This window comes from Octodon degus, unplaced genomic scaffold, assembly GCF_000260255.1.
Source record: "Octodon degus isolate 3935 unplaced genomic scaffold, OctDeg1.0 scaffold00110, whole genome shotgun sequence".
Lineage (NCBI taxonomy): Eukaryota > Metazoa > Chordata > Mammalia > Rodentia > Octodontidae > Octodon > Octodon degus.
In genome coordinates, this window is record NW_004524686.1 from 690,202 (window position 1) to 715,519 (window position 25,318).

The window sequence follows — 25,318 nt, forward strand, 5'->3', positions numbered from 1 at the left end:
GGTGTTTTCTTTTTTCTTTATTCTTTGCAGTTAAATTCAACCTAATGTTAGTGCTTCCATTTATACACTGCAGGCAAAGCCAATCTACCATTCACATCCACTGATAAATTTTATTCTGGTAGATCTTTTTCTCTATTCATTCTTGAGGGAAGGAGATAGCTCACATTTTCTATTAGTTTTATGAACTGAAAAAATAAAAGTTGAACTGGAACATTCATGTTGACCCAGAATCATCATTAACTTTTTTATGGCAACTTTATAAATTCCACATAAACATTTTTCTCATTTCTCTTTTCCACAGAGAACCTAAGATTACCATTTATTACACGTCAACTATCACCAGGATAAGATATTCTAACTACAATATGTTACTCTGTGACTCAGATGTGGGCCAAAGAAGGTTTTAGAATCTCCTTTACTAGATAAGATAATGATTACAGTAGCATTTTTTTCAGAGGCTATTTTGAACTCATTTGAAACTATTTGCAGATAGAAATAAAACTATTCTGAATGCTAATCCCAATGTGAAATATAGAATCCACAGAATACACAAAAGTATTGATGATATAACATTCAGTAATCAGGATGTTATGAATTTTACATTAAAATTCAATTATGTAGTAAAAAATAGAGTTGTTATAGCTAGAAAAAAATATTTTCAAAGGCAGCAGATACCCTTGGTGAAATGAACAGTTCTACATAGAAAGAAAATCCAGGAAATATGCAACTAGACACCAGGATACTTAGCATATTAAATTTAATCAGAGCTTACAGACCATATGACATGAAACAGCAGTTACCAGAGTAATTATAATCTGAAACACATGAAAATAGAAAATGAATTAAGGTCATACTCTCACAGTAGACTTCTCAGAAACAGACTTAGATCTGTGACACTTGGTGCTGTCTTCCTTTGTCACCACATCAATTTGAGTAAATAATTTGGTATGGATTCAAGCTGTAGACATGTTGTTGATCAGTAACTACATCTCTAGTGAGATGGTGAAGTTCAAAAAGGCATAATGTAACTTTTTATTGGTATTTTTGTGAGTATTTTAGGTGGGGAAGCACATATCTCTCAGTAGTTGGAAATACAGAAGCACTTTGTGGGACAGTCCTATGATTGTCTAAAATAAGAATCCTTGGCTTGTCAAGCATAGTTCTTTATTAAGTGATAAATGCTTTTATCACAGTGTTTTATTCAGTGAATAATGTGCATTTTTCAACAGAAACTAGAATTTTGGAGATTAATCCTGGCAAAAAATTTCAGGAGAATCTTCATGGGCAATTGTATTTATAAAAGCAAGAACATATTAGGTTATTTTTAATTGGGTATACCGGCTGGCCTAAATATAGACCTTCTCCTTTTCAATCATATAGTTACAAAAACTGTACATTACAAACAGTATAGAAACAAGCAGAAAAGAATGTGCCACACATCCTGGATAATTGTCTATATGCAGTAAAATTTACAGATATAAAAGAAAATACAGCCTACTCCTTTATAGTGCTCAGTTATCTTTTTAGATACAATGTACCGCTAGCAGGTGGTTGTGGCCCCAGCTCTAGTTGTCCCCAGCAGAGAGAATAAGGGCGAGATCTGTTCGGTACAGCTTCCCTCCATCCGACAAAGCCATTATGTTTTTCTTGTATGTTGTAATATTATTAATATCCAGATCCTGTATGGAACATAGATGACAGCATAATCTGTTCAATGTGGAAGCTAATGAACGATTGCAAACTGACAAAACGTGAGATGACAACTTCTTTATATATCAATCCATTAAGAAAACAGCTGGATTAAATTCTTATGCAAGTGTGAATAAACACAAGATGGTTTGTGAAAAACTATCACAATGATATGAACTTAGCCATAAACAAACAAAGCAATTTGAGAGTTACAATCTATTTCTGCTCCATTATAAACTTTTAAAGTATATTTCCAAAATGGTTATGGCATTCAAGAAATATGATGAATAAGAAATATACTAAATTACCTGTTTATTCTTCTCACACAGATCTTTCAGTAAAGCATCCAGTTCGTTTTCATCTATGTATCCATTGCCATCCTGTGGGAAGAGAAGTAATCAGCGTACAGCCAACTCCATCCACGGTAGTAGAAGTTAAGTAAAACAGACGGATTATAATGGAATGCTCAGAAAGTACAGTTGGCAGCTGTTCTAATCTGTTGCTTCACCTGTTACATCAGATCTTCAACATTTTAGCTGCTCCAGAGTTGCAAAATAGGTGAGGTGACACTACCTTACATTTGTAAGATACCTTGAGATTTTCAGAGTGCTTGAACATTGAATATTTCATTCTATCAACATTATCTCCAGCTGAAGTAGGTAGTCTTAAATATATTCATTCCTGTGACAAGAAGACTGAGGCCCAAAGAAGCTATGAGACTGGGCTGATGTCGTACCAAGAGGTGACAGTTGGATTTAGAGCCCAAGTCCAGGAGTAATTGGGAGAAGAAGCCAAAGGTGTGGATTAGTGGCATCAGTGACTTTCCTTACACACACAACTTGCTGTGTGGGACGCTTCTGCATGATATTTCACCCCAGTTTATCTTCATTCACATGGTAAGAGGGTATTATCTCTTGGGTACAAATGAAGAATTTGAGGCTCAGCTTTTGGTCCCTTGTTCAAAGTCTCACAGCAGAGAAATTGTAGGGCGGTATTTGACCTATGATGTGTGCAGTGTGGATATACATTAGTGCAACTTCCATGGAAAAAATTAATTGGTTATATAATTTTTAAAGGCCAGCGTTTCTTTAACAAATTATTAGTACATGTTTGCAGTGCATAATGTTTACAGTCCTTGTGTGGATTGGATACACGTATATAACACTCTTTAATCCCTTTTGCATTCCCATATGTTTTAAAATATAAACTTTGAACTTTTATTTTCCCTTACTGAGCAGTTTTCAAAATTTCAAGGATCAAATTATAGATAAGAGCAAACATTTAAGGCATTCAAATAGAAGTAGAAGAAATAAAGTTTTTCATATTTGAAGGTAATATGATTTTTACATATAAAAATCTAAAGATTCAAAGTAAATAAATTCAATAGAGTTACTAAATATGAAAATCAATATCCAAATTTAGTTATATTCTATATACTAACAGTAAGTTACCTATAATGGATTAGAAATGCCATTTAATATAGTACAAAAGGAATGAAACATGAAAAATTTAACCAAGGAGAGAATATTTGTAAACTATGTATCAGGGAAAGTGTTACTTTCCATACGTATAAGGAATGTAATATTTCATGATAGAAGGAACTCCTACAACTCAGTGGTCAAAAAGCACTAATATCTTTTTAAAATATAGGCTAAAGACTTGACTAGACATTTCTTCAAGAAGCTATAGAAATGGTCAACTGGTATATAAAAAGATGCTTTATGTCCCTCATCATCAGTCAAATGCAAATTGAAACCATAATGTGAGGTACCTCAACCTGTTCTGATGGCTCCTCACACACACACACAGAAAAATCAGTGCAGCTTTATGGAAACATGAAGAAATGAGAGCCCTTGTGCCCTAGGCGAGAATGCAAAATGAAGCATCTACCATGAAAAACGATGTGAAGATATTTTAGGATTAAAAATAAAATTCTCATATGATTCAGCAATTCAAATTCTGGGTTTTTATTCAAAAGATCAGGGTCTCAAGATCAGGGTCTCAAAGAGATGTTAATAGCACACGATCATGTTGCATTATTCGCAACAGCTATGAGGCATAAATCACCTAAACGCTCACTGATGGATAGACATCTATCTATCTAGGTGTATCTTTGTGTGTATATAATAGAACCTATTTATTTATTTATATATTTGATACAGGGTCTACAAGGTCTGCAGGGTCTCACTCTGCAGATTGGACTTGTAGTGATTCTCCTGCTTTCAGCCTCCCAAGCGCTGGAATTACAGTGCAAGCCACCATGCCCTGTCTCAGTTGCTGTCTCAGCACACCCCAGGGGTGGGGCCGGCATGGCACTCCCGGGATCGGCACACCAGGGATTGAACCCTGGATGCTGCGCTCTGTCTAAGCAGGCGCTTTAGTCTGCTGAGCTATCTGGCCAGTCCTTTATAAGTGAATACTATTTAGCGTTAAAAAGAAAGAAAATTTGAAGTATATGGGAAAATCAGTAAACCTTGAGAACATTCTGCTAAATAAAATAAGTCAGTCATAGAGGGTAAATACTACGTGACACCAGTTAAATGTGATGCATTTAAGCTAGTCAAACTCAAAGAAGCAGAGCAGATTGGTTGTTATCGGGGTTTGGAAAGTTCCTAATTAATGATCATAAATTTTTAATTATGTGAGATAAATAAATTTTAAAAATATGCCATGCAGCATTGTTTGCTTAGTGAACCACCTGTAAATAATGAGGATAGATCTCATACAAAGTGCTTTAGCATAATGAAAATAAAAGAAAAAAAAAAAAGAACAAACGTTTACCTGATCATATAACTCAAAAGCCTTATTGAATTCTTTCCCACACATTTTAATTCCCTAAAAGAGAGAAAAGAAGTTAAAGTGCTGCGACTACTACTACTACACTTCAGTTTACTTCTCTGCACAAATCTCCCACATTCTAACTTTTCAAAGAAAACATTATATACTATGGATGAAAAAGTCCAGTACCTGAAATTTAAGCAGAAAGTTCTCTTGCACTGGTAGTAACCTTTTAAGAGAAAATCATGTTAATAGATATGGTTTTGGGGCAGGGATCCGCTTACTCTACTATTAGCATATTTCCTAAACTCACCTGGCCATCTCCGTCAGTTCCAGCTTCCCATCATTATTTGAGTCAAACAGTTTCAACTAAAAGATAAAATGTAGGGTTTTATTTTGTTTCCAAAATTAAGAGCAAAATATTAGCTATTGCAGACTGATTTAATGAAGACAAGCATTCCAAATCAAGTAGTTTAAGTTACCAAGAACTTACACATACAGTGAAAATTTTAGAAACTAACGTGTTTTAAAACTTTCAAAGCATGCTTTCACTTTTGTAATACATCAGTTGTCAAGGTGTATCTGACCAACATGGAACAGTGAAGCAGAGCAATAGAGGCCTGAACTTAGGCTTGTAGAATACCTTAACTCATTTTGTTTTGGAAATACTTTCGAATGTGTATCTATACATGTGAAGAATAGTGCCTGGCAGGATACAGGACCGCTGAACCTCTCCAGAGGATGGTGCGAAAATAAGTATTTATTTACCTCTTTAGCACACAAAATAGTACAGACAAAAGCAATAGGCAGATAACATGAGTAAGTCTTTAGGTAATAGGATTTTTGAGTCATGTTGAATTTTTCACCTTCCCTCGGTCACTAGATACTCAGTAAAGCTCATAGCGTTCCAACAAAGTTTTGTCTCATACTCTGAGACATGTCTGATCATAAACATGTTTATATGCATATTTGTGAAGCACTCACACTTTTAAAAAAAAGTGGCAATGGTTGCTATATGATATAGAAATAGTATATATGGAATATATTAAAATATATGAAGTATGTGAACTAAAGATGTACAGAGTAGAATTATTTTTGTCTTAGAAAAAAGGAATATACTGAAGTCATAATGAAAACAGGTTAGTGTGGTCTTTTTAAGGAAGGAAGGAAAGACATTGAGATGGCTTGAGATGTACTAAGAATTCTTAGTAGGGAGCAGAGTTTTTTCAATATCTTATACTGGCATAGCTTTTTATACTCCATTGACCATAAATTCTAATATTGTGACAATGTCTGCTGAGACACTAGACAACTAGATCACACAGTTTAGGAGCCATACAAAAATATTTCCTCACCTATATATTTAAATTTTAATTAGTTCTTGATTAATTTGCTTCCTGGATTTGAACTGGTTTATAGCATTTAATCAGATATGCCAGGACAATTCAACAGGGGAAGATTCCCATGTGAACATTTTGCAAGTTTCTACCAGGAAAGGAGACTTAGTTCTAAATAGATGTCCCTTAAGATCAACACAGGATGAAAAATTGATTAATATAGGTTACTGCCTATTTCTATGAAAGAAAGGGAGGGAGGGAGGGAGGGAGGGAGAGAGAGAGAGAGAACAGATTCAGAATTTAGGCCTGTCTATTTCGACACACAAAAAAAGTCTCCCATTTATTTGCTAATGCTGTGGAAATGTGATGGGAATCAAAGAACATGAAAAAAAATCTTGGTTGTTTTAAAAATAATATTAGTTATATTTTGTAATAAATATCACTGTTGAATAAGCCAATAATATAGTCCTAGAGTTTTTATTTTCCCAAAGTAGGGCAAGAAATTGAAAATAATGCCAGCTACAGTAAATGTAATTGAACCCTGTACAAATTATTCTCAGGGTACCTAAAAGGCTAACTTGTGCAGCAGTCTAATGTAACATAGAAACTTTTATAACATACAGTTATATTTTATGGATATTTTAAATCATGGGTAAGAACTCACAGTACCTTCATATTAGTTAGATCACATAAAAATCTATGTGCCTCCTGGAGCTAAGATGAGCAAACTTTACCCATTTAGAACAAAGTAATTTTCATGGGATTGCTTTATTCTGTCTTGAACATCATTAATTGCTTTAATCATTTTTTCTTAAAACTTTAAGAAAGGCATTTTCCTGACTCCATGATTTGTATTCTGTGATACATCTTGGCTATGCTATTTGCCAAAGTAACACGGTCAGGATACATTTGGATTTCCTCACCCACAGCACCAATATGATACCTCAAATAAAAAAGCAAAAGAAAACTATTGTAAGTGGCCTAATGATGAAAGTACTCACAAGTTCTCTTTAAACTCTAAAAAAGTCTAAGACACTCTAAGCTGTGATAAAAATGAATTTTAAGTTTCTGTATAAATAATTGAACACGTGGTGATTATTCTGTTGTTTCTCTGTCATGAGTAACCAAAAGCACAAATAAAGATCAAAATGTATAATAGAGATTGAGAAATGAGAAGAGAATGGGGGTGGGGCGGGAAAGAAAGGATAAGAGATAAAATAATAGGAGTAAAAAAATGGAATCAAAGCTTTTGTAGATAAGGAGGGAAGATCAGTTGAAGGGAAGAGATTGGAATGGGAAAAAAAGAAGAAACGCGATATACCATGTCCAGGTAGAGATTCCCTATGATGGATGATTCCACAAATAAAAACAAAATAAATCTAAATAAGTAGGCTTGAGGTCATATAAGTTATAATTTGCATATATCATGTACTATCTATTAATAGGAAGTATAACTTGATGATAGATGAATGCTGCAAGCAAACAAACTTATCATCTGAGAGGGAAGCGTCATGTAGCTTAACATGAAAGCAAAGTCTTCTTAACTGAACTTTAAAGCCAATGCCTAAGGAGCTCAACTTTGTGAGATGTGCACATTCTTGAGTATCCCAATTTACAAATGAAGTGAGAGCTATGTGCCCATATGGTTTACTTCACCTTGGATACAGTAGCCTTGAGAATTAGCAAGAAAACAGTGAGTTCTTGGACACAGTCTTTTTGAGATCAGTCTTACCATTAGGTCTGTATACTCAGCTAGCTTTGTGTCATCGACAGTCTTGTTTGCTTTTTCTAGCAGGTCCTTCAGAAAGTTCTGGTAAGATAAAGAACACTCAGATAAACCTCAGCAGTGGTGGACAGTTTACTTCCATTTCAGATGCTTTGAAAACCAACATTCCAGAAATACACAGAAAGCTCTTTTAGAGGGGTGAACTAGGTGCTTTCCACAGAGAACCTTTTCTAAAGAATATAAAGTGATAAAAAAGTAATAGAAATGATACAAAATTTCATTAAACAAAGTAATAGGAATTCAAACAAACAAACAAAAATCCCCCCAAAGTAATAGGAATTCAACAACGGTTGTTGTACTGCATAATGTTATCTTTAAATTAGTTGTTTAGGTTACCAGATATAAACCTGAAAAATTGTTAAAAAATTATAAGAAATTAGAAAGAAAAATAAATAAATAAATTTTAAAGCATTAGTGGCCCCTTTTAATGGACCAGCAGAAATCAGCAGTACAATTAATTATCCAAACTATCTTGCATATGTACATAAATATATCTTTTTTCCTACAGAAGACCTTCAAAATGAGATTAAGCCATGCTGTTCTTGTGAATTTCCTATAAGGAAGCTGGTTTTGACATATGCAATATCTGCTTCTTACAGAGGAAGTCTGTGGTAATCTGTGTTATATTATGCTTTTATAACTTCAATTAAACAAGAATTGGGACTTTATGCTGTGTAGGAATCTGAATTTAAGCTTTAAAAATCAGCCAACCCAATGGATGTTTTCCCACCAAATGCTATTTTTGCAAGTATTCATGTGACTCTTCTGTAAGAAATATAAGGGCTTTTCTCTCAGCCTTTGTATTGTGTGATGAACTCGAATGTTGAATACATTCTATGCCCTCTGGACTGTGTTTACGCTTCAGTTTACAGAAGCATGAAGCCTGTTTCTCTAGAGGGCCAGTTGGTGAGCATATAGCTGAGAAGCCATCCAAAGAAGCCTTGGTTAAATACTTCAGCTGACTGCAAATTCAAGCAGTTGGCTACAGACAATCACATCAATACCTTGAAGGATGCACGAATCACACTGAAACAGAGATTAATGTGGAAAGGGTAGAAAAGACGACTATTAACTTGACAGCTCTAGCTAAAGACTGAGTTTATTATCTCTTTTTTAACACAGAAATAAATTGAATAAAAGCTTTTCAAAGCTCTCCACATAAATGACACCATATGTACTTAAGCATAAGTCTGTTACTTTGTTCAGTGCTGTTTCTTTTATATTTTTCAGAAAATAAATTAATGCACTTATAAAAACTGTGCAGTTATTATTGAAGGATTGGGTTTCTTTCGTTCAGCAGTGGCTTATCTCCTCCCCAAAAGTACCAGTTTTGCTAGCCTGGTTTGATTTTACTCTTCTCAAAGAAAGAGACCATTTCTTTGATTTGCTAAATTTATTTTCACTTCAAACGTCTGCTTCAAATTGAAAGTGAAGTATGGAGAATTCAAAGTCATCTGGTAGGGGTGAATTTTAGTTTTGAGCCTTCTGAGGCTTTGTCAGAGATTAATTGGGTTAAAAATCCTCATCAGAGACAAAAATGGTGGTCACAAAAATAGCCTGGGAGAAACCTTGGGACACTAAGATTCAAAGTCATGTCTGAGAGTAAGGGATGTTGTACTCTATTATGGATCTTAAAATTAGCTTTCTTGAAAGATCTATTAAAAAAGAATGCCAAGTTATCTTCAAAAATTCCCCAGGGAGGAGGACTTCTATTTAGAATCTCTTTCTGAGAATAAAATTGAGAACAAAGAAGGAGACTTTTGGAATGTTTTGAGGTCAGTGTTGGAAATGAGCTGAGTTTTTTTTTTTTTTTTTCTGGTCGGAGAGGATTTTTAAAGATGGTTTAGGTATAAAAGAATAAAAACACAATAGCTGCACCATCACCTCATAGGCTGTAGTTCCAAAGCTGAAGGTGTGTCAAAGACACAGTTGCCAGTGACTTTACACTAAAAATGTTTATACTTTCTATAGTCTGCAGGTGACTATGGCTCAGCAATGTAATTGTATAAATGTCCCAGTTCCATGCACCTCTAAAAATGTGTGTTCTTTAAACCATGTTGAACCACGATTAAGAAAAAAGTTTGATGTTCATTCTCCCTCAGGGCAGCAGCACAAGTAACTTTCAGTGAACAAAGCTTGAAGGTATGCGGTGCTGTAGGAGACAAATATTAACATTGTTAGATATTCTGGGTCCAAGCTTAGCTGTGTTTCTCAAGTCACTGTGTCATCCTGAGAAATGATCCAGTTGCTCTGAATTTGAATCTCTTTATATATTGCAAATGATAATAAGTGCGTTGCCAGCTTGCTGTGAGGACGAAATGTTAAAATAGATTTCAAGTACGCAGTCATATGTCAGCTACATAGTAGGTACATAATCAGGTGCTCATAGTCAGCATCTGACTATCCACCATTCCCCTTTAATTATCAGAGCAAATTGAGTCTTTCAGACAGAGATTTGAGGAAATGAGATGAAAAGGGCCAGTGAGCTGAGTTCATGTATAACGCAACACAGATTTCTCCAGTGCAATAGTTCATTTGGTTTTTCCAAAGCATCTGAGAAAGCTGCATCCTCATTCTTGGTTTCAAGATGAAAAGCATTAGACTGACGCGGACATTTGCCCTGAGGAAACTTTGAGTTTTGGATCTGTTTGTCTTTGTATCTCACGCCCACACCACCACCTAAGTACCACGTGAGATATGAATCAATTAAGTCATTTGCAAAGTAGCAGTTTAACAAAAATTTAATTAGTTTTTAGATTTTTGTAAATATTATCAATACTCAAAAGCTGTCGGTTGCAAGGAATGCCCATGGGTTTTGGAGGTGGACAAGTCTAAGTTTAAACATTTAAAGTCTGAGTCTTATTTCTATATGGCCTTTGGTGGAACATCTAACTCCTCTCTAGCCTTTTGTTGTCAGCTAATACTAATTTTATTGAGCTCATGCAAAGGTTATGTAAGATAATGCATGTGAGGTATCTGGCATGCAATAGGTGTCCCATGATTTGTCTTTCTTATGGAAAAGAAGACTATTACATAAGTGTTTACTGTATAAAATCAAATTTCAGTGGAAAAGTGTGACTTATTTAACCTGTGCATAGTTCTATCTATCACCTACCTATTGGTTTTATAGCAATTTATGCACACTACAAAAACTAATTCCTCATATTGCTGAACAGAACTAGGAGAAAAAAGAAGTCTTTCTGGATCTGGTATTTCATTAATGATGTGAAGGAGTGAGTACATTGCTCCACGTTTATTTCTTTTGTGGAAAATGTTTTAAAAGCCATGAAGCCCTGAGAGGTTCATAACTGCATTGGAAAGAAAAAAATCTTAATATAAGCTTTTATTTGATTACCTTAAGTTCTTCAGTTTCTATGAAGCCACTGTGATCAGTATCGTATTTTCTCCATGTCTGTAAAACATTTTGGATAAGAAAAACCAAATTAAAAAAAAATCCAGTCATTCTGATTTCTTCAGTGTTTCCTAAAGAGACTGCTTTCTTCTACCTTCATAAATTCCTCACAGGACTTCAGTTGCTGGCATCGGAAGAGCAGCAAGAAATTCTCTTCTGTGGGTAATACATGAGCCAACTGGAAAAGATACAAAAAGAGAAACAATGTGGTTGAAAACAAGTCTCTGCCATCACCTGCTGCTTAGTTTTGCTCCAACATGTTCCCCTGAAGCAGTTTTATTGCCTAGAAAAGCAGGAGAGGAAAACACCAGTTGACTTTCCCTTCGCTGGGCATTCTGCTCTGCAGGGGTTGCTGTGGCATTCTTTGACACTCTTGTGCCTCCGAGTTCTTTGCTCTGTGCTTCGTGAGCTGGGGCAGCAGAGCCACTTCTTGTCTCCTGCACATACAAACAGATTCTGCCAACTAGCTCAAACTCTTCCTGTCTTCTGTTCCTGAGAGACCTTGCTCCTCTCAGCATGTACAGAATAGTATGGAGAGAAGGCACAAATTTTATTTGAAGCAAAATTGAGAAATGTCAATGTAGAGAATAGGAAAGAAAAAATGCACCAAGTTCAAAGAGAAAGCCTACTATGACCTGCAAGGGAAGACAAACCAAAGAAAACTGCAAAACGGTAAAAAGGGAGTCAAAGAGAGGGTTCTCAATGAATGGTGAAAAACCAAACAGTAATTACAAAGTTCTCAAATTGTCTTCTGCTGAAAAGACATCTTTACTGGAATCCAGGGCTTGGATCTTCCCTGTGTGCCTTTATGACATTTCTCCTTAGCTCCCATTTCATAACTTCAATACTTTTTTTGGAAGAGAAAACGAGCTTCAGATCCCATTTTAAGACTAATATAATCTGTCTATTGCATGCAGAGGAGGAGGAAGTTGGATTGATGGCCTCACAGCAGACATGAGTTCTATTTCTGGCTCGGTTGCTAATGAACTGTGATCCCCAGCAACACCCTTGTCCATTTCTGGATCTCAATATCCTCACCACTAAAAGAAGAGGTGAGGGCAAAAATCAATGTCTCTTAAATATACTGGGCTCAAATCACCTTTTGTTGGAATCACTGTATCTTCATGATTAAAACATGATCCTATGCACATCGTTCTTCATTACTTTTGAGAGGCTGAGGAATTCCCCAAAACATAGATACAGAACCTCACCCCTGGAATTTAGACTGAGAAGCTACAGTCTTGATTACCTTTAGCCTCAGTATAAATGCTAAAATTTCTACAAAATTATAGGAAAGGGAAATATACATTTTCCTCTTCTTCTTTTTAAAACTTTCATTCTTCTTTTCTATTAAAAAAACCTAAAATTTAATTTTAAACATATCATTTTACCTTATGTGCAAGCAATCTCATTTTCCTTATACCTATACCTTAACATGTTCTTTATCTTGTTTTGAAATTTTGAAATAGCATCTTAAATTAAGACTTTTGAGATTATGGGATTTACATAAAGGGATGAGACCAAGGGAAGGATCAAGTGTCTTATTAGCTTAGTATGATATAGTCAGAAAATATCTTATTTTGAAATAAAGGCCAGTAGTGTGGGCAGATGATAATATATCCAAATGTGGAAATAGGTTATGATCAGTAAGTGAAAAAATGTGAACTTTTCATTAGTAAACCCACTTATATCAACACAATGTGTGTGTGTGTGTGTGTGTGTGTGTGTGTATCTGTATAAGCGATATCTAGGTCTCATTAAATTCACACCTCTGTGATCTTAGATTTACTTAAATTCTTGAATTATGAAACTAAATTAGAATTTAATTCAAAATCCTAATTTTTTAGGCAATGCTGAATGATGGAATGATTTAATCTGGTGGTTGGTTGACTTTGAAAAATCATTTTAATTTAATAATTATTAGTAAATTAACTAAGCAGCAGGCTTCTTGAAGCAATAGAATTGACTGGCTGCTTCTTGAGTCTTGGAATGCAAACAATGCATCTGTTGGTGACTTTTACATATGACAATATAGTCTGGTTACAAGCTATGTTTCCATTCATTAGAACCACCATATTTCTTATAAAGTCCCTCTCTTTGTAAGAGGGCAGCTTGTGGAAAGTAGATACAAGTAATTTTTATTATTAATGTATCCAAATATATGTCAGGCCCAAGAGTAGATCTTCACCAAAGCTAAGGGGAAGAAGAGGCGATGGAGCGAGACGGGCAGTGGTGGGCCAGGCATGGAGAGGCCTCCAGAGAAGGGAGGAGCAATCGTGCCCCTGAAGTCTTGGGTACCCCTCACTAGGCCATAATAATACTTTCCTGGAGGTATATGTTTGTTGCTGTTGTTGTTTTTGGGTACTGGGAATTGAGCTCAGAACCTCACGCTTACCAGGCAGGTGCTGTGCTGCTGAGTTATCTCCCCTCTGCTTCTTGAAGGTGTTCAAAACAAACTTCTTTTAAGACTTCCAAAAGGTGTGGAGGGAAAAGGGAATAATACAGTAAAGGAGAGAGACCAAAAAGGAAGAAAATAAAAGGCATGTCTCTCAAAGAGGGAGGAAATACATGGCAGGCAGACTTTGGAGGAACAGACTGAGCCATGGAGCTAGGTGGTAAGTGTACATTTTGAAAGATTCTGTGTGATACTGGATGTCTGACCACGTTATTTCAAGGTTGGTGAATGTCAATGTTCATTGGAAAACAAGAAACAACCAATATCAGCTTTTCCTTCACTTTTTGTTTTTGTCTAAGGAATTGAACTCAGGGCCTTGCACTTGCCAGGCAGGCACTTGAACTGCTGAGCTCTCCCTGACCCAACTTCTTTCACTTAGTGGTATAAAGGATTGAATCCAGGGTCTTGCCAATGCAAGGCAAGCATTCTACTACTGAACTATATTCCCAGAGATTTTTAGTTTTCATTTTGGAGGCAGAGTTTCAACAAGGTGCCAAGGCTGGCCTCAAACTTCTGATATTCCTGACTCAGCCTCCCAAGAAGCTGGGTTTCTTTATTTCTTGGTATGCAACTCCACAAGTTTTTGGTGGATTTCACTCAGGTCAGTGATGGTGAATTTTCTAGAGACCAACTGTCCAAACTGCAACCCAGAGCCCACTTATTTATCACAGTATCAACACTGCAGTGACATCTGAATATCTGATGTTTGGATGCTGGGGTAACTTGGCTTGCATGCAGAAAGAAAAGCCTTTGCACACTCATTGTTGCCCACATGCCATAGGTTTGTCACCACTATCCCAGGGCATCTATTTCAATCTGCATCCTCTGATCATCCTTTTCTGATTAACCATCCAGTAAAAGTTTATGCCTGAAAGAAATGCTTATGAGGACAGGGCTGCAGCTCAGGGACATGGTGCTGGCCTGGCAAGCACAGGACCTGAGTTTGATTCCCAGTACCAAGGAAGTAGGAAAGAAGGGAAGAAAAGAAAAAAAAAGAAAGAGAAAGAAATGCTTATTGGTTGGTGCATAACTTTTCTTCATTAAGAAGCTATAACTTTCTATATTGCATGAATTTACATAATTAATATATTTCCTTGAACAAAAGAATATTTTTTTCTTGAAAAATTGTACTTGCTGAAAGATGCCAAATATATTAAAGAAGAAAAAAAATAAACTAATTAGCAATGACTAAGTACAAAATTTGGAAAATTTAACCATTATTATTTCATAAATCAGTGCTTATATAACTCATGCAGCCCAGAAGTCTCTGAATATCAAATATAAAGGAGTCAAATTGCTCATTTTTATTTTTTTTAATGTACTTAGTACAGGGTTCACAGGGTCTACAGGGTCTCACTACACAGATCTGACTTGTAGTGATTCTCCTATTTTGAGCCTCCCAAGTGCTGGGATTCCAGGCATGTGCCACCACATCCAGTTGCTATCTCAGTTCACCCTGCAGGTGGGGTGGCCACAGCATACCCAGGATTTTACACCTCAGCCTGCTGCGCTCTCCCTAAGCAGGTACTTTAGTCTGCTGAGCTGTTTGGCCAGCTCAAATTGCTCTTTTTTTAAAAAAAAAAAATTAATTAATTAATTAATTTATTTATTTATGTGGTACAGGGTCTTGCTATGCAGCTTGGACTCATAGTGATCCTCCTGTCTCTGCCTCTTTGTGCTGGGATTACAGTCATGAACCACTATGCCCAGTTTCAGTGGCAAGCCCAGCGTGCTGTACCGGGGATCAAACCTGGATCGTTGCGCTTACCAGGCAGGTTCTTAGACCACTAAGCTATCTCCCCAACCGGTATTACTTGTAATTATTAAAAATATTGATTGCATCTATCTATGTGCATTATATCCATTCTGTTTTAGTTTCATTGAACTGTTCTTGCTGTATTCAACACATACACTATCTTGTTTTAGAATCATTAGAAATAAATATTATGGGGCCGGGGAGATGGCTCAATAGAATAAGCACTTCCCTGGCAAGAACGAGGGCCTGGGTTCAATCCCTGGTTCCACCAAAAGAAAAAAAAATATTGTAAAATATTATTATAAGAATACTGGCCATGAAAGGACAGGAATGAATATGAATAAGTAGGATATAGTTTTAATGAACATAAAAATACTCTCTTAAGGTGTATTTCAGTGTGGTGGCCATGTGTTGTCATCCATGTTGATTATTCATATTCAAATTTTCAGGCTGGGTGTGGTAGTTCTCCAGCTGTAGACCTAAGGGAATGTTTCCAACATACCAAAAGTCCCTTACAGAAGGTGTGAAGTAGAGCTACTTTGTTCACAATCATGACTCTCTGGAGAAATACCTAGTACTGTTGTTCCAAGATATTTGGTGACTTCTTAATTTTTGGCTTGCCTACCTTCTCTTTTATGAACTCTAAAAATTTTATGGGTTTCAAGGGAGTAGGAAATCTCAAGGAGGTGACTGGAAAGCACATAGCTGTGGCCACAAATAGAATCCCTTAGGTCTTCACTTAAAAGAGTTAGTTGCTTGCCATTAAGAATAAGGAAGCAAATTTTTTTTTCTGCTTGCCTACCTCCTTGAGGATAAGGCCCGTGTTGTACTTATTATTCAGCCAACAACTGCACAAATTTCAGTTGCCATTTTATTCATGTAATGAATAAAGAAATTGATTATTTGTCTAGGGTCCTCATAGACTGTAAATAAGACTGTGGCAGTTAGGCTTCATTGCATATAATGCAAATAACTTCTTCCTGGGCTGTGGGTAAGCGTTGGTGTGGACATTGCAATATGCTACCCAGAGCTCTCCTCAGAGTCTGAGAGCACTGCTGAGGGCTCAATAGTTAGGACCCTTTGAGGGAAGTTCAACTGGGTTGAAGACAGTTCTGTTTCTTCAAACAGAAAGTAGCCTGTGACAAATCTACATGGGAATACAAAGGCTCACCCTTCTCAATAAAATCTTGAGAAGTCTCTGAAAGGTCACCCAGCTTCAGAGCTCACTATAGGTCAATTGGCTCATGGTCTAGCATCTTCCTTTGCCCAAGTCCTGTTCTCTTCGCTTATGTTCTGCAGGAAGTAATTCATATAATCCTCCTAAATGCTATGCTGCCCCTCAGATCAGCTTCCCAGAGAACTCCACCTTCACAGGTCTTCTCCCTTTTGTCTTTTATTTCCATAACATATAATACGGAGCTCTTACCTTATTTTGAATTTGAATGAAATTCCTTACTATGCATCAGATAACTATTAAGTACTAGGCAGTGTGTTCGTGGTGCTGGTGGCTGGTGATTTGCAGCCACGACCAGGGACACAGATGATTTAAACAATTTTCTTTTTTTTTACTGATAAAAAGCAAGATAAAAAGCAGGACATAGATACAATGATAAGGCTAAGAGCTAAGTGTGAGAAGATTGTTCACAAAAAGTAACTTCACTAAATATGCAAAGGACAAAGAGAAATACTTTAAAGCATGTACACTTGAAGCATAATTTCTAACTTTTTTTTTTGGTGGAACCAGGGATTAAACTCAGGCCTTGCACTTCCCGAGGAAGGGCTTATTCCACTGAGCCATCTCCCTGGACCCTTAATTTCTAACTTTTAAGCACAGTTATGATGTACATTTGCCTTCTTGAGCATCTATTAGCCAAGCATTCGCTTGTTTTCATTTCAGAACTAGAGAAACATTTTTCCTCGGCAGTAAGAATTGAGTCCAGGAAATTTGGAAGGCAAATTATCTTCTCGTAAATTTAAAGCTATTTGAATTTAATTATTTGAATTTGACCAAATCAGAAGTGTGAAGAAAAGGCTTGGCACACAGAGTAGTGTAAATTGTCCAGTAGGTTATTTTTATATTTAGTACTAATAACAAATCATTTATTTGAGTTTTTATAGTTTGTGAGGATATTTGTTTGCCAGGTACTATCTCATTTGATGTCAATACTCATAAAAAACATATGAAGATGATAATAGTTGCCCTTGTTACAGTAAGGAAATAGGGGCTCAGACAACATAAATAGCCTGCTCTCACTTATCTTTTAACTTGGGCTGGATTAAAAATCAGACAATCTGACTTTCTAAACTTTTGAGATTTTTGACCTTTACCTTCATCACTCTCCATTAATATCTTCAATCAAAAAAAATTCACTAATAAAGAGTTAGAAAATCTATGCAAAGCAAATTCTAAAATGGGATTTCATTGGCAGTCATTTTCTTAGCTGCTGAGGTGGACAAATAATCTGTAATGAAAACTTATATCCAGCCTGTTTAACCTCCTATGCTCAAGTTCTGCTGTGGAAAAAAAAAAAAAAAAAAAAAAGGACATCTAGAGAAGTGGCTGCTTCCCTGGGAGGGTTGTTACAGTTTTAGGATTAAAATAGCTTTGAATCTATTTTTTCAGTGGATGCACTGACCTGGACAGATAGAAACACTAACTGTAGAAAGGATAGTAGGTTCCCACACATTGCCCAAGGGAGACAGGAAAAGCTTCTAAATTGACATCCAGCGAAAGGAAATATCTGACTCCATATAAGCCCTAGAGAAGAAAATTCCATTCCCTGATAAATCATTCAGTCTTCCTATTTAATTATTTTAATTGGACTTCTCTTCAATAGAGCTATTAGTCTACATAAATTTAGAACTTTTTTTTATTGCATGGTATTTGTTCAATTATCTTAGAATTTCTATGCTACTCTTTTGAGTTCAGATTAATAATCTTGTTGCTGAACTGTATTTGTATGAATTTTTAAGTCTATTTAAAGGTGTGAAATTACTAAGTTCAGTAAAAATCATATCTGCATATTGCTCTTCTTTTTGTAGGTTATTAGGTAGCAAATGCATGTTGTTGGAAAGGCAAGCAATTTCATTACATCAAAACTTCAAAAAATAATCATTGCATTTTTAGGTCTTCTGAATCAATGTAGCCAGTTGCATAGAAGAAACAGACTACCATGTGGACACTACTTTGCTTTCATTAGATTTTGAGTTCATGAGCACAACTATCAAGTGGGCACAATGCACAAACAAAAATAACTTTCTCTTTGAAGACCAACATGTTGTGCTTAATGTGAGGTGGGAGATGATTATAATTTTTGGACAGCTTGGAATTTTGTGTTCTCTTTCTGCTGGCTAGGATTCAGGTGCTCAGTATGTAAGATTTCTAAGCAAGTAATATTGTATGTCATGTTGGGTAAAGAAGGAATGAACTTTAATACAACTTTCTGGTGACAACAAAGGGCACATTATGGTTCAGGCATTCTCTACTTTCCCTTTCTTCATTTCCTCATACTACTGTAACTTTTAATTTCTCACCGAGTTTTCAGGCTCGCTATTTTCTTAACTCTTACTTAACCACTCTAGACTGAATCCCATGCATGTAAGCTACTGTGACAATCTTGCCCAATCTCTCTTTCTCCAGTTCTCTTCTGTGAGTGCCTGCAACCTGGGCCCTTTCCTTTTACATTTTGGCTGATAATCTGATTTGTTAAAAAAAAAAAAAGAGTTTTGGAATCAGAATCAAATCTAAATCTTCATGCAGGTTATGCCACTGCTTTCTGGTGGGACCTCAAACATGTAATCCAATGTTTTTGGGTCTTCATTTCTTTACCATTAAAGTGAGGAATTCTGGATAGTTCTTCTCAAGAGTCCTGTATGGCAAAAAGTTCCATATCCCACAGCATTAAATCCTTCAGTCTGTTCTTACCTGTCTCATTTCCCTCACTTCAAACTCTTCATGCTTGAACTGATCTGTAAAGTTCTTTAAACATCATGTTTTAAATTATTTGCCCAAATGCTATCTATAGAAGGTCCGTGGCTGAGGGACCTTCTTGGGATAGTTCAATCTAAGATTTGCTAATTTTATAGTGATGCAAAAACAGTACACATTAAATAGAAATTGTACTTGGACTTTTGACTTTTGGTCTTTCCTGGGCTAGTAATGTATATTATGACAGGGAACCGAGAACCATACAGTCACCAGAGGGCTGCAGGCACTGTGCTGCTGAACAGTGGTGCTCCAAAGGTCAGGCGCACTAAAGCATATTGTGCTTCCAAGCTTTGCCAGCTTCCACTGGGTTTATCAGAGTGTAACTCCATCGTGACTATGGCAGCACCTGCCCTTTTTGCATCCCTAGTTAACCCAGCTAACCTTAAAGCTTTGCCATAAGTTACCAAATAACTGAAGCTTGAAGTATCTTTCCTTCTAATGGTGTGAAGATTTTCTATTTATCTTAAAAAGTATGCAAAGTAATTTAGGGGAAAGTGTCCGTGTTATACTTTTGTTTCTTACCTTTCTTTGATTTTAGGCAAATTCTGCTGAAACTTCAGTCTACTCAACTATAGGATAGACCCTCATTTTATATTTAGATTTACTTTATTTTGTTGTTATGGGAGTCAAAAGAGATAACTTATTTGAAAACATTTTATAAATTGTATAAGGTCACACATGTAAACTTTTATTTTTGTTTCTGTAGGTTCCTTAATTCATTGAAGCCTACACTATCTTCTTTAATACCTTTTGTTAAGCATATTTACTTTTCCTTGCATAGAAAAATCTTTTCTTGCCTATCACGGTTTCTTATCTCAAGCAAATCAAACTTGTGAGGAAATAAACATCTTTCATTAAACCTGCAAGATATCATCCACTAAGTGAAACCTATCTTCTCACTCAAATTAAACTTCAATTAAGTCATACAAGATTAAACTATCATATGTAGATTCAAAATATGTTCGTCTGCCTTGTCCTTTTAAAAGTCCAAAATGCATGTAAGTATAATCTGTATTTTTCACCTAATTACCTACTATCACTGAAGAAATGAAACAGAATAAGTTGCTGGGCCCGTGTAGTCATTTAAGCATGAGATATACAACAAACAAAATAACATTCTTTCCCCTGCTAAAATTAGAAAACACAAATTTTGAAGTAGCCAGTCTAGAATTTCACTGATGTCAGATTTTCAAACCTGTTTTGAATAAATGGATTTACCTTACATCAGTCATGTTCATTTTAAAGAGATTTTATTAGTTCTTTATGACTTTATATCTTGATTGGTTTCTACCTCAATCTGTAAGTCCTATTACTATTACCTATTTTTATAGTAGTAATGAGTTACACATAGGCAAAGGAGAAAATGTATACTCCAGGGAAAAATTTTAATTACAAAGATAATAATAGTATGCCCTCCCTTAACTCTATTTGTGGTAGCTATTTAAAAATAAGTGTATTTCATGCCAGTCCTAATAAGATCAATTAGTTAAAAACCAGGTTAGTTGTCTGAATCAAAGATATATGTTTTTGAGAGCCAGAATGCTTCATACTTTAATACACTGAGGACATTCTATGAAGAGTCTAATCGTGCTTCCAATTCAGCGTATCTTAAACTATGGCATGATTAATTTTTCTGGGAAAAAATTTCCATGAAGTTTCTCTAATAGGTTGCAGAGATAAGGATAGAATCTGAAATACCACTGGAGTTTGGAAAACTAGGAATAAAGGAAGAAATAGCTCTTTTACAAATCTGAGAATTCAGATTGGTTACATAATTAAAGTTTCGCTTCCTTCAATCACAGACAAAACAAACTGTCCTCAACAGGAAAAGTCATTGTCAAAAGAGAAGATTTAACACCCACCTTTTACTTTGCACAGATTCTATTAAGGAAATATGTACCTATGGAAAATGGTAAAATATTCACTAACTTTAGTTAAGTAAATTCTTGTGTTTTTACTAGGGGCATCTATTAATTTTAAATAGGATTTTAGAATCAGGTTGGAGATTTTTGCTCTGACATTTTTCATGGGGCTGTAAATATTTAATTTAAATTTAGAAAGAAAAGTCTATCGAGTAAAACAATAATAAGCACAAATAGACTAGGTAGGCAGTATATTGAAAGGAAGGGAAGGAGTACAAAGAGTGGACACAGATCCAGGAGTTGGGGGAATTTTCCTCCAAGTGAACTGATGCCAACAAACAGACGAGTGATCAGAGGTTGCCCATTTCCTTTCTCTAGAGTTTCAGTGTATTAATAGGTTATTTAGGCTCTGGGTCTGGCCCACTCTGAGAGTCTCTTTCATTTCTAATTTTTAAAATATACTTCTGAGTCCAAGAGGATTCTCTGTATGAATCTTGGCCCATTGTTCTTGGCTTGGAAGCAGCTTCAAAAATGAATCTCATTTAGCAAATCAGAAAAATGCTTAAGTTCCTTACCTCTACAATTCCTATTTTTCCATCTTCTCTCTGCCCATATTGATCCACAAAAGTTTTCATCTCAGGTGATAACTCCTAAAATTATACAAAAGCAAGAAAGAAGTTTGTAAGAAAAGTACTCATTATGGTATTAATAAATTACTGCAAAGAGAAGCCAAAATTGAAACCATTTTGAATTATGTATGATGAGCTACTGTCATCAAATTAAAATCATAATGTCATATATAGCATTTATTATCTTCAAATGAAAGATTTATCATTATGCTGATCATTTTGGAATCAGTCACAATGATTTCTCATCTGTTATTAGTTGTCAGGTCATACTATTTGTTTGAAAATATAGTAAAAATTATTCATTTCATTACTATTAGTGAGTTTAAATATGACGGCTGTTAATATACTCTAAACATTATTTTCTTCACTAAAGGATGCATTATACTGTCACTCTGTCTTGTCCTATAACATTTTTCTTATTCCAATACAGTTTATCCATGGAAAGTAGTAAAATGTATTTTTTGTTTGGACGAACAAAGAATGCAAATACTGAACAGTAACACGCTTTTAAAGCAAGAAATATTTCCAGCACAAAATAGGCATTCACTAACTAAACTTAAAAATTAAACATTTGGGAAAAATATACAGTGAAAAGTGACTTGACCAACTTGTGTGTTCACCAACAGACATGCAATATATGAGGACCTTAGTTTAGACCACTGATGTTATGCTTATGACCTTTGCCTTCAACTCTACCATAAGCAGTGTCCCAGCATGGCTGTGTTTCACATGTTTCTGGGATTATATTCTCTCTCCCATGTATTTAAGCACAATAAAACATGTTTAGGGGTAACTAATTAAATGATAGCTTCTTTTTTGGCTTGTTTTTCTCAGTGTATTACACTACTTTTATCATCTTCTTGCATATTGACAGATTAGAGAGTTATGAACTATAAACTAGTGATCTGAACATAGAACTGGTATTTAGAAAGTTTAAGTTTTTACCTTTGGGTGTTTAGCAGAGCCTATTTAAAATAGCCCTGTTGTATTAACGAAGCCTACTTAAAAATAGGTCAGCCCTCACTAATATCCTATTGTATGTCCTTGAGAATGTAAATTAAGGTCTCAATTTACATCATAACTAAAAAATGGTAGTTACCTACCACAAAATTGTTCCAAAGATAGGCAGATTATTATAATTTAAAGACTATATTAGACTCAATATTACTACTAATAGTAATTATAAAATCCTTTTGGAACAAATGTAGATATCTCTAGTTGAAATAATATGATAAATAGCAATAAAGTAATATAATTTTATCATAGTCTTGAATTGTGCTGTGAACAGATTGCAATTTGCATTTATTGAATTTTGAATACAGGAACAATTACAAGAAAATAAAAAAATCAATTCCATACCAACAGTGGGAATGAGTTCTTTTATTTTTTATACATATCTTAAAGTGAATAAAAACAAATAATTAAGTCTTAAATCTTAAGACTTTGTAATATGACTAGCTTAACTAAAAGTCTTAATACTTATTTTGTGAAATTTCTGGTTGGCAATTGTATCAAAGTCTAGTTTTTTAAGCAGTTCAAGGCATAGTCATCATCAAAGATTGATAAAAACCAATGCAAATTAAAGGTGAAACATTATGTCTATTGTAAAAAAAAGTGGCTTCAGAAATGTATTGGAGTGTCATAACTCATTGGTGCTACATTCACTTAAAATTTTTCAAATTTCACATATTATGTCAAACCAACGTTTCCATTAATGCAACAAAGTACATTATACTATGGCAAGAAATGCAAAGAAGTCTGGATTATAAAGTTAATCTCTATATTTTCAAAAGAGAGAGCATGTGCAAGTAGGCTAATGACAATGAGCTGGGTAGTATTATTAAAGATGTGTGTAATATGTAAACCTCTCAATCTAGAACTTGACTTGTATGCTTTTTTGGCTTAGATTTTTGACCATTCAGAGCCTATCCATATAACCCGGCAAATCCTCAAGTTTGAAGGTGAGCGACTTGATACAATCTTAAACGTGTGCTCAATTGGATTATTATTGATTTCTAATCTAATAATTGGAGCTTCATATAATTCAAAATTGGAGGCTAGACCGTAGAAGAAATGATCAGGCTCTAAACTCTTTGAAACTCCATTATGTGTACATTGTTTTTTTAAAAAAAATTACAAAAATTAAAATGTGGAGGAAAAAATTTAAAAATTGCATAGAGCTCATTAATATTTGAATCCTAAGAAAAAAATGAATTCAATATTAAAATTACTTGTGGAAAAATTAGAATCTAATCATTTGGTCACTGAAATCAACTTCCATAAGCCTTTCCAACCAGAATTTTAAATAAACATATTCTAAATGAGGAAGATAATTTCTTCAGTTTTATTAGCCAAAGACCCATAGAGCTATAAAAACTGTATCACATGAATTGTTTGAACAGTGATTCAGGTGAGAGGAATATGGAGAGAATAGAAAACATTTTATTTGATTTATTTTTTTACCCTGATTATTAAATCAGGGTAAAACAATCCCTAGAGCATGATTTGCTTTAAAATGAATTTGACCAGTGATTTCAGCAACTGGTAAATTCTGTAATGCATTTTAATACAATAAGAGTCTGGAGTCCTCTAGGATTCTCTTTAATATGTTGAACAGAGATGTGTACTATATAGTTTTCAAAGTAGATAGACCAGAAATAATTTTATTGGTAAAAAGTATGTATATCACTCAATACTAGCAGATATCATGTACAATATACCTACATGATAAGTATGTAAGTCATAATATAAGTGTTTCTTTCTAATCATAGTCCAAAAAGTCAAAAACCTTTGACATCTAGCTAGCCTGCATCCAATATTCCCTTCTGGAAGACAGACTTACATAAACTGTAGTAGACTGGTAAAATTCTTACCTCATATTCCTTCTATATATCCATCACATATGTTTAAAAGCTAACATTTTACTTGAAGCCTGATATCTGTTTTAAAGCAGTAAGAATTGTCATATGTTTAATCCCTAATGGCTTAAATCACAAACGGCTTATTTTCAAAATATTATCAATTGTTTCTCATCAGAATATTCATTTTTTTACAATACATAGAATTCTTAGAATTTCTTGCTTCTCTAATTTTTGAGGTTTCTCTCATTACAGAAATGAAAATCTTTCTTGCCAAATTCTTGCTAATTTTTAGGATACAAACTAGCTAACTATGGTGAGGGAGGAGGGTCAAGCTGCTTTTCATCTCCCTAAATATAACAGCTCCACAGCTAAAACTGGCACTAGAAGAGGTTCATGTACTGCAGATCTGTTTCCTGACCACCAAGGGGCAGAAAAGTATTTCTACCCCCTTACTTCTGATGGCAGTAAAAGAGAAGTTAAAAATTACCTAACCAAACACAAGTGGTAGAAGTGGTAATCTGCTAAGGGTTTTATCTATCCGCACTTTCAAGACCTATTAAAACAAACACAAAATTATCTGTCTGTCTGTCTATCTATTGATCTATCTATCTATATTTGTGATCTTTATTATCTAGCTATCATATTTAAAACTCTGATTTAAGACTGCAAGGTATTCCCCTTTAGAACACCTCAGAATCTCTCTCTCCCCCTTTTTCTTCTCTCTCTCTCTCTCTCTCTCTCTCTCTCTCTCTCTCTCTCTCTCTC

The 25,318-nt window shown here is 35.0% G+C and overlaps 1 protein-coding gene across 1 annotated transcript in view; it reads right to left on the minus strand.

Annotated features, from left to right (window-relative positions):
• Calb1 (calbindin 1) overlaps window positions 1-25,318 on the minus strand; it is a 26,464-nt gene continuing 1,146 nt past the window's right edge. Inside the window, exons 3-11 of the mRNA XM_004639328.2 lie at window positions 21,639-21,713; window positions 11,097-11,180; window positions 10,946-11,002; window positions 7,537-7,614; window positions 4,781-4,836; window positions 4,657-4,696; window positions 4,471-4,524; window positions 1,998-2,069; window positions 1-1,679 (exon numbers count right to left, since the gene is read on the minus strand). Coding sequence (XP_004639385.1) covers window positions 1,566-1,679; window positions 1,998-2,069; window positions 4,471-4,524; window positions 4,657-4,696; window positions 4,781-4,836; window positions 7,537-7,614; window positions 10,946-11,002; window positions 11,097-11,180; window positions 21,639-21,713 — 630 coding nt within the window. The 3' untranslated portion in view covers window positions 1-1,565. The remainder of the gene's footprint in view (window positions 1,680-1,997; window positions 2,070-4,470; window positions 4,525-4,656; window positions 4,697-4,780; window positions 4,837-7,536; window positions 7,615-10,945; window positions 11,003-11,096; window positions 11,181-21,638; window positions 21,714-25,318) is intronic.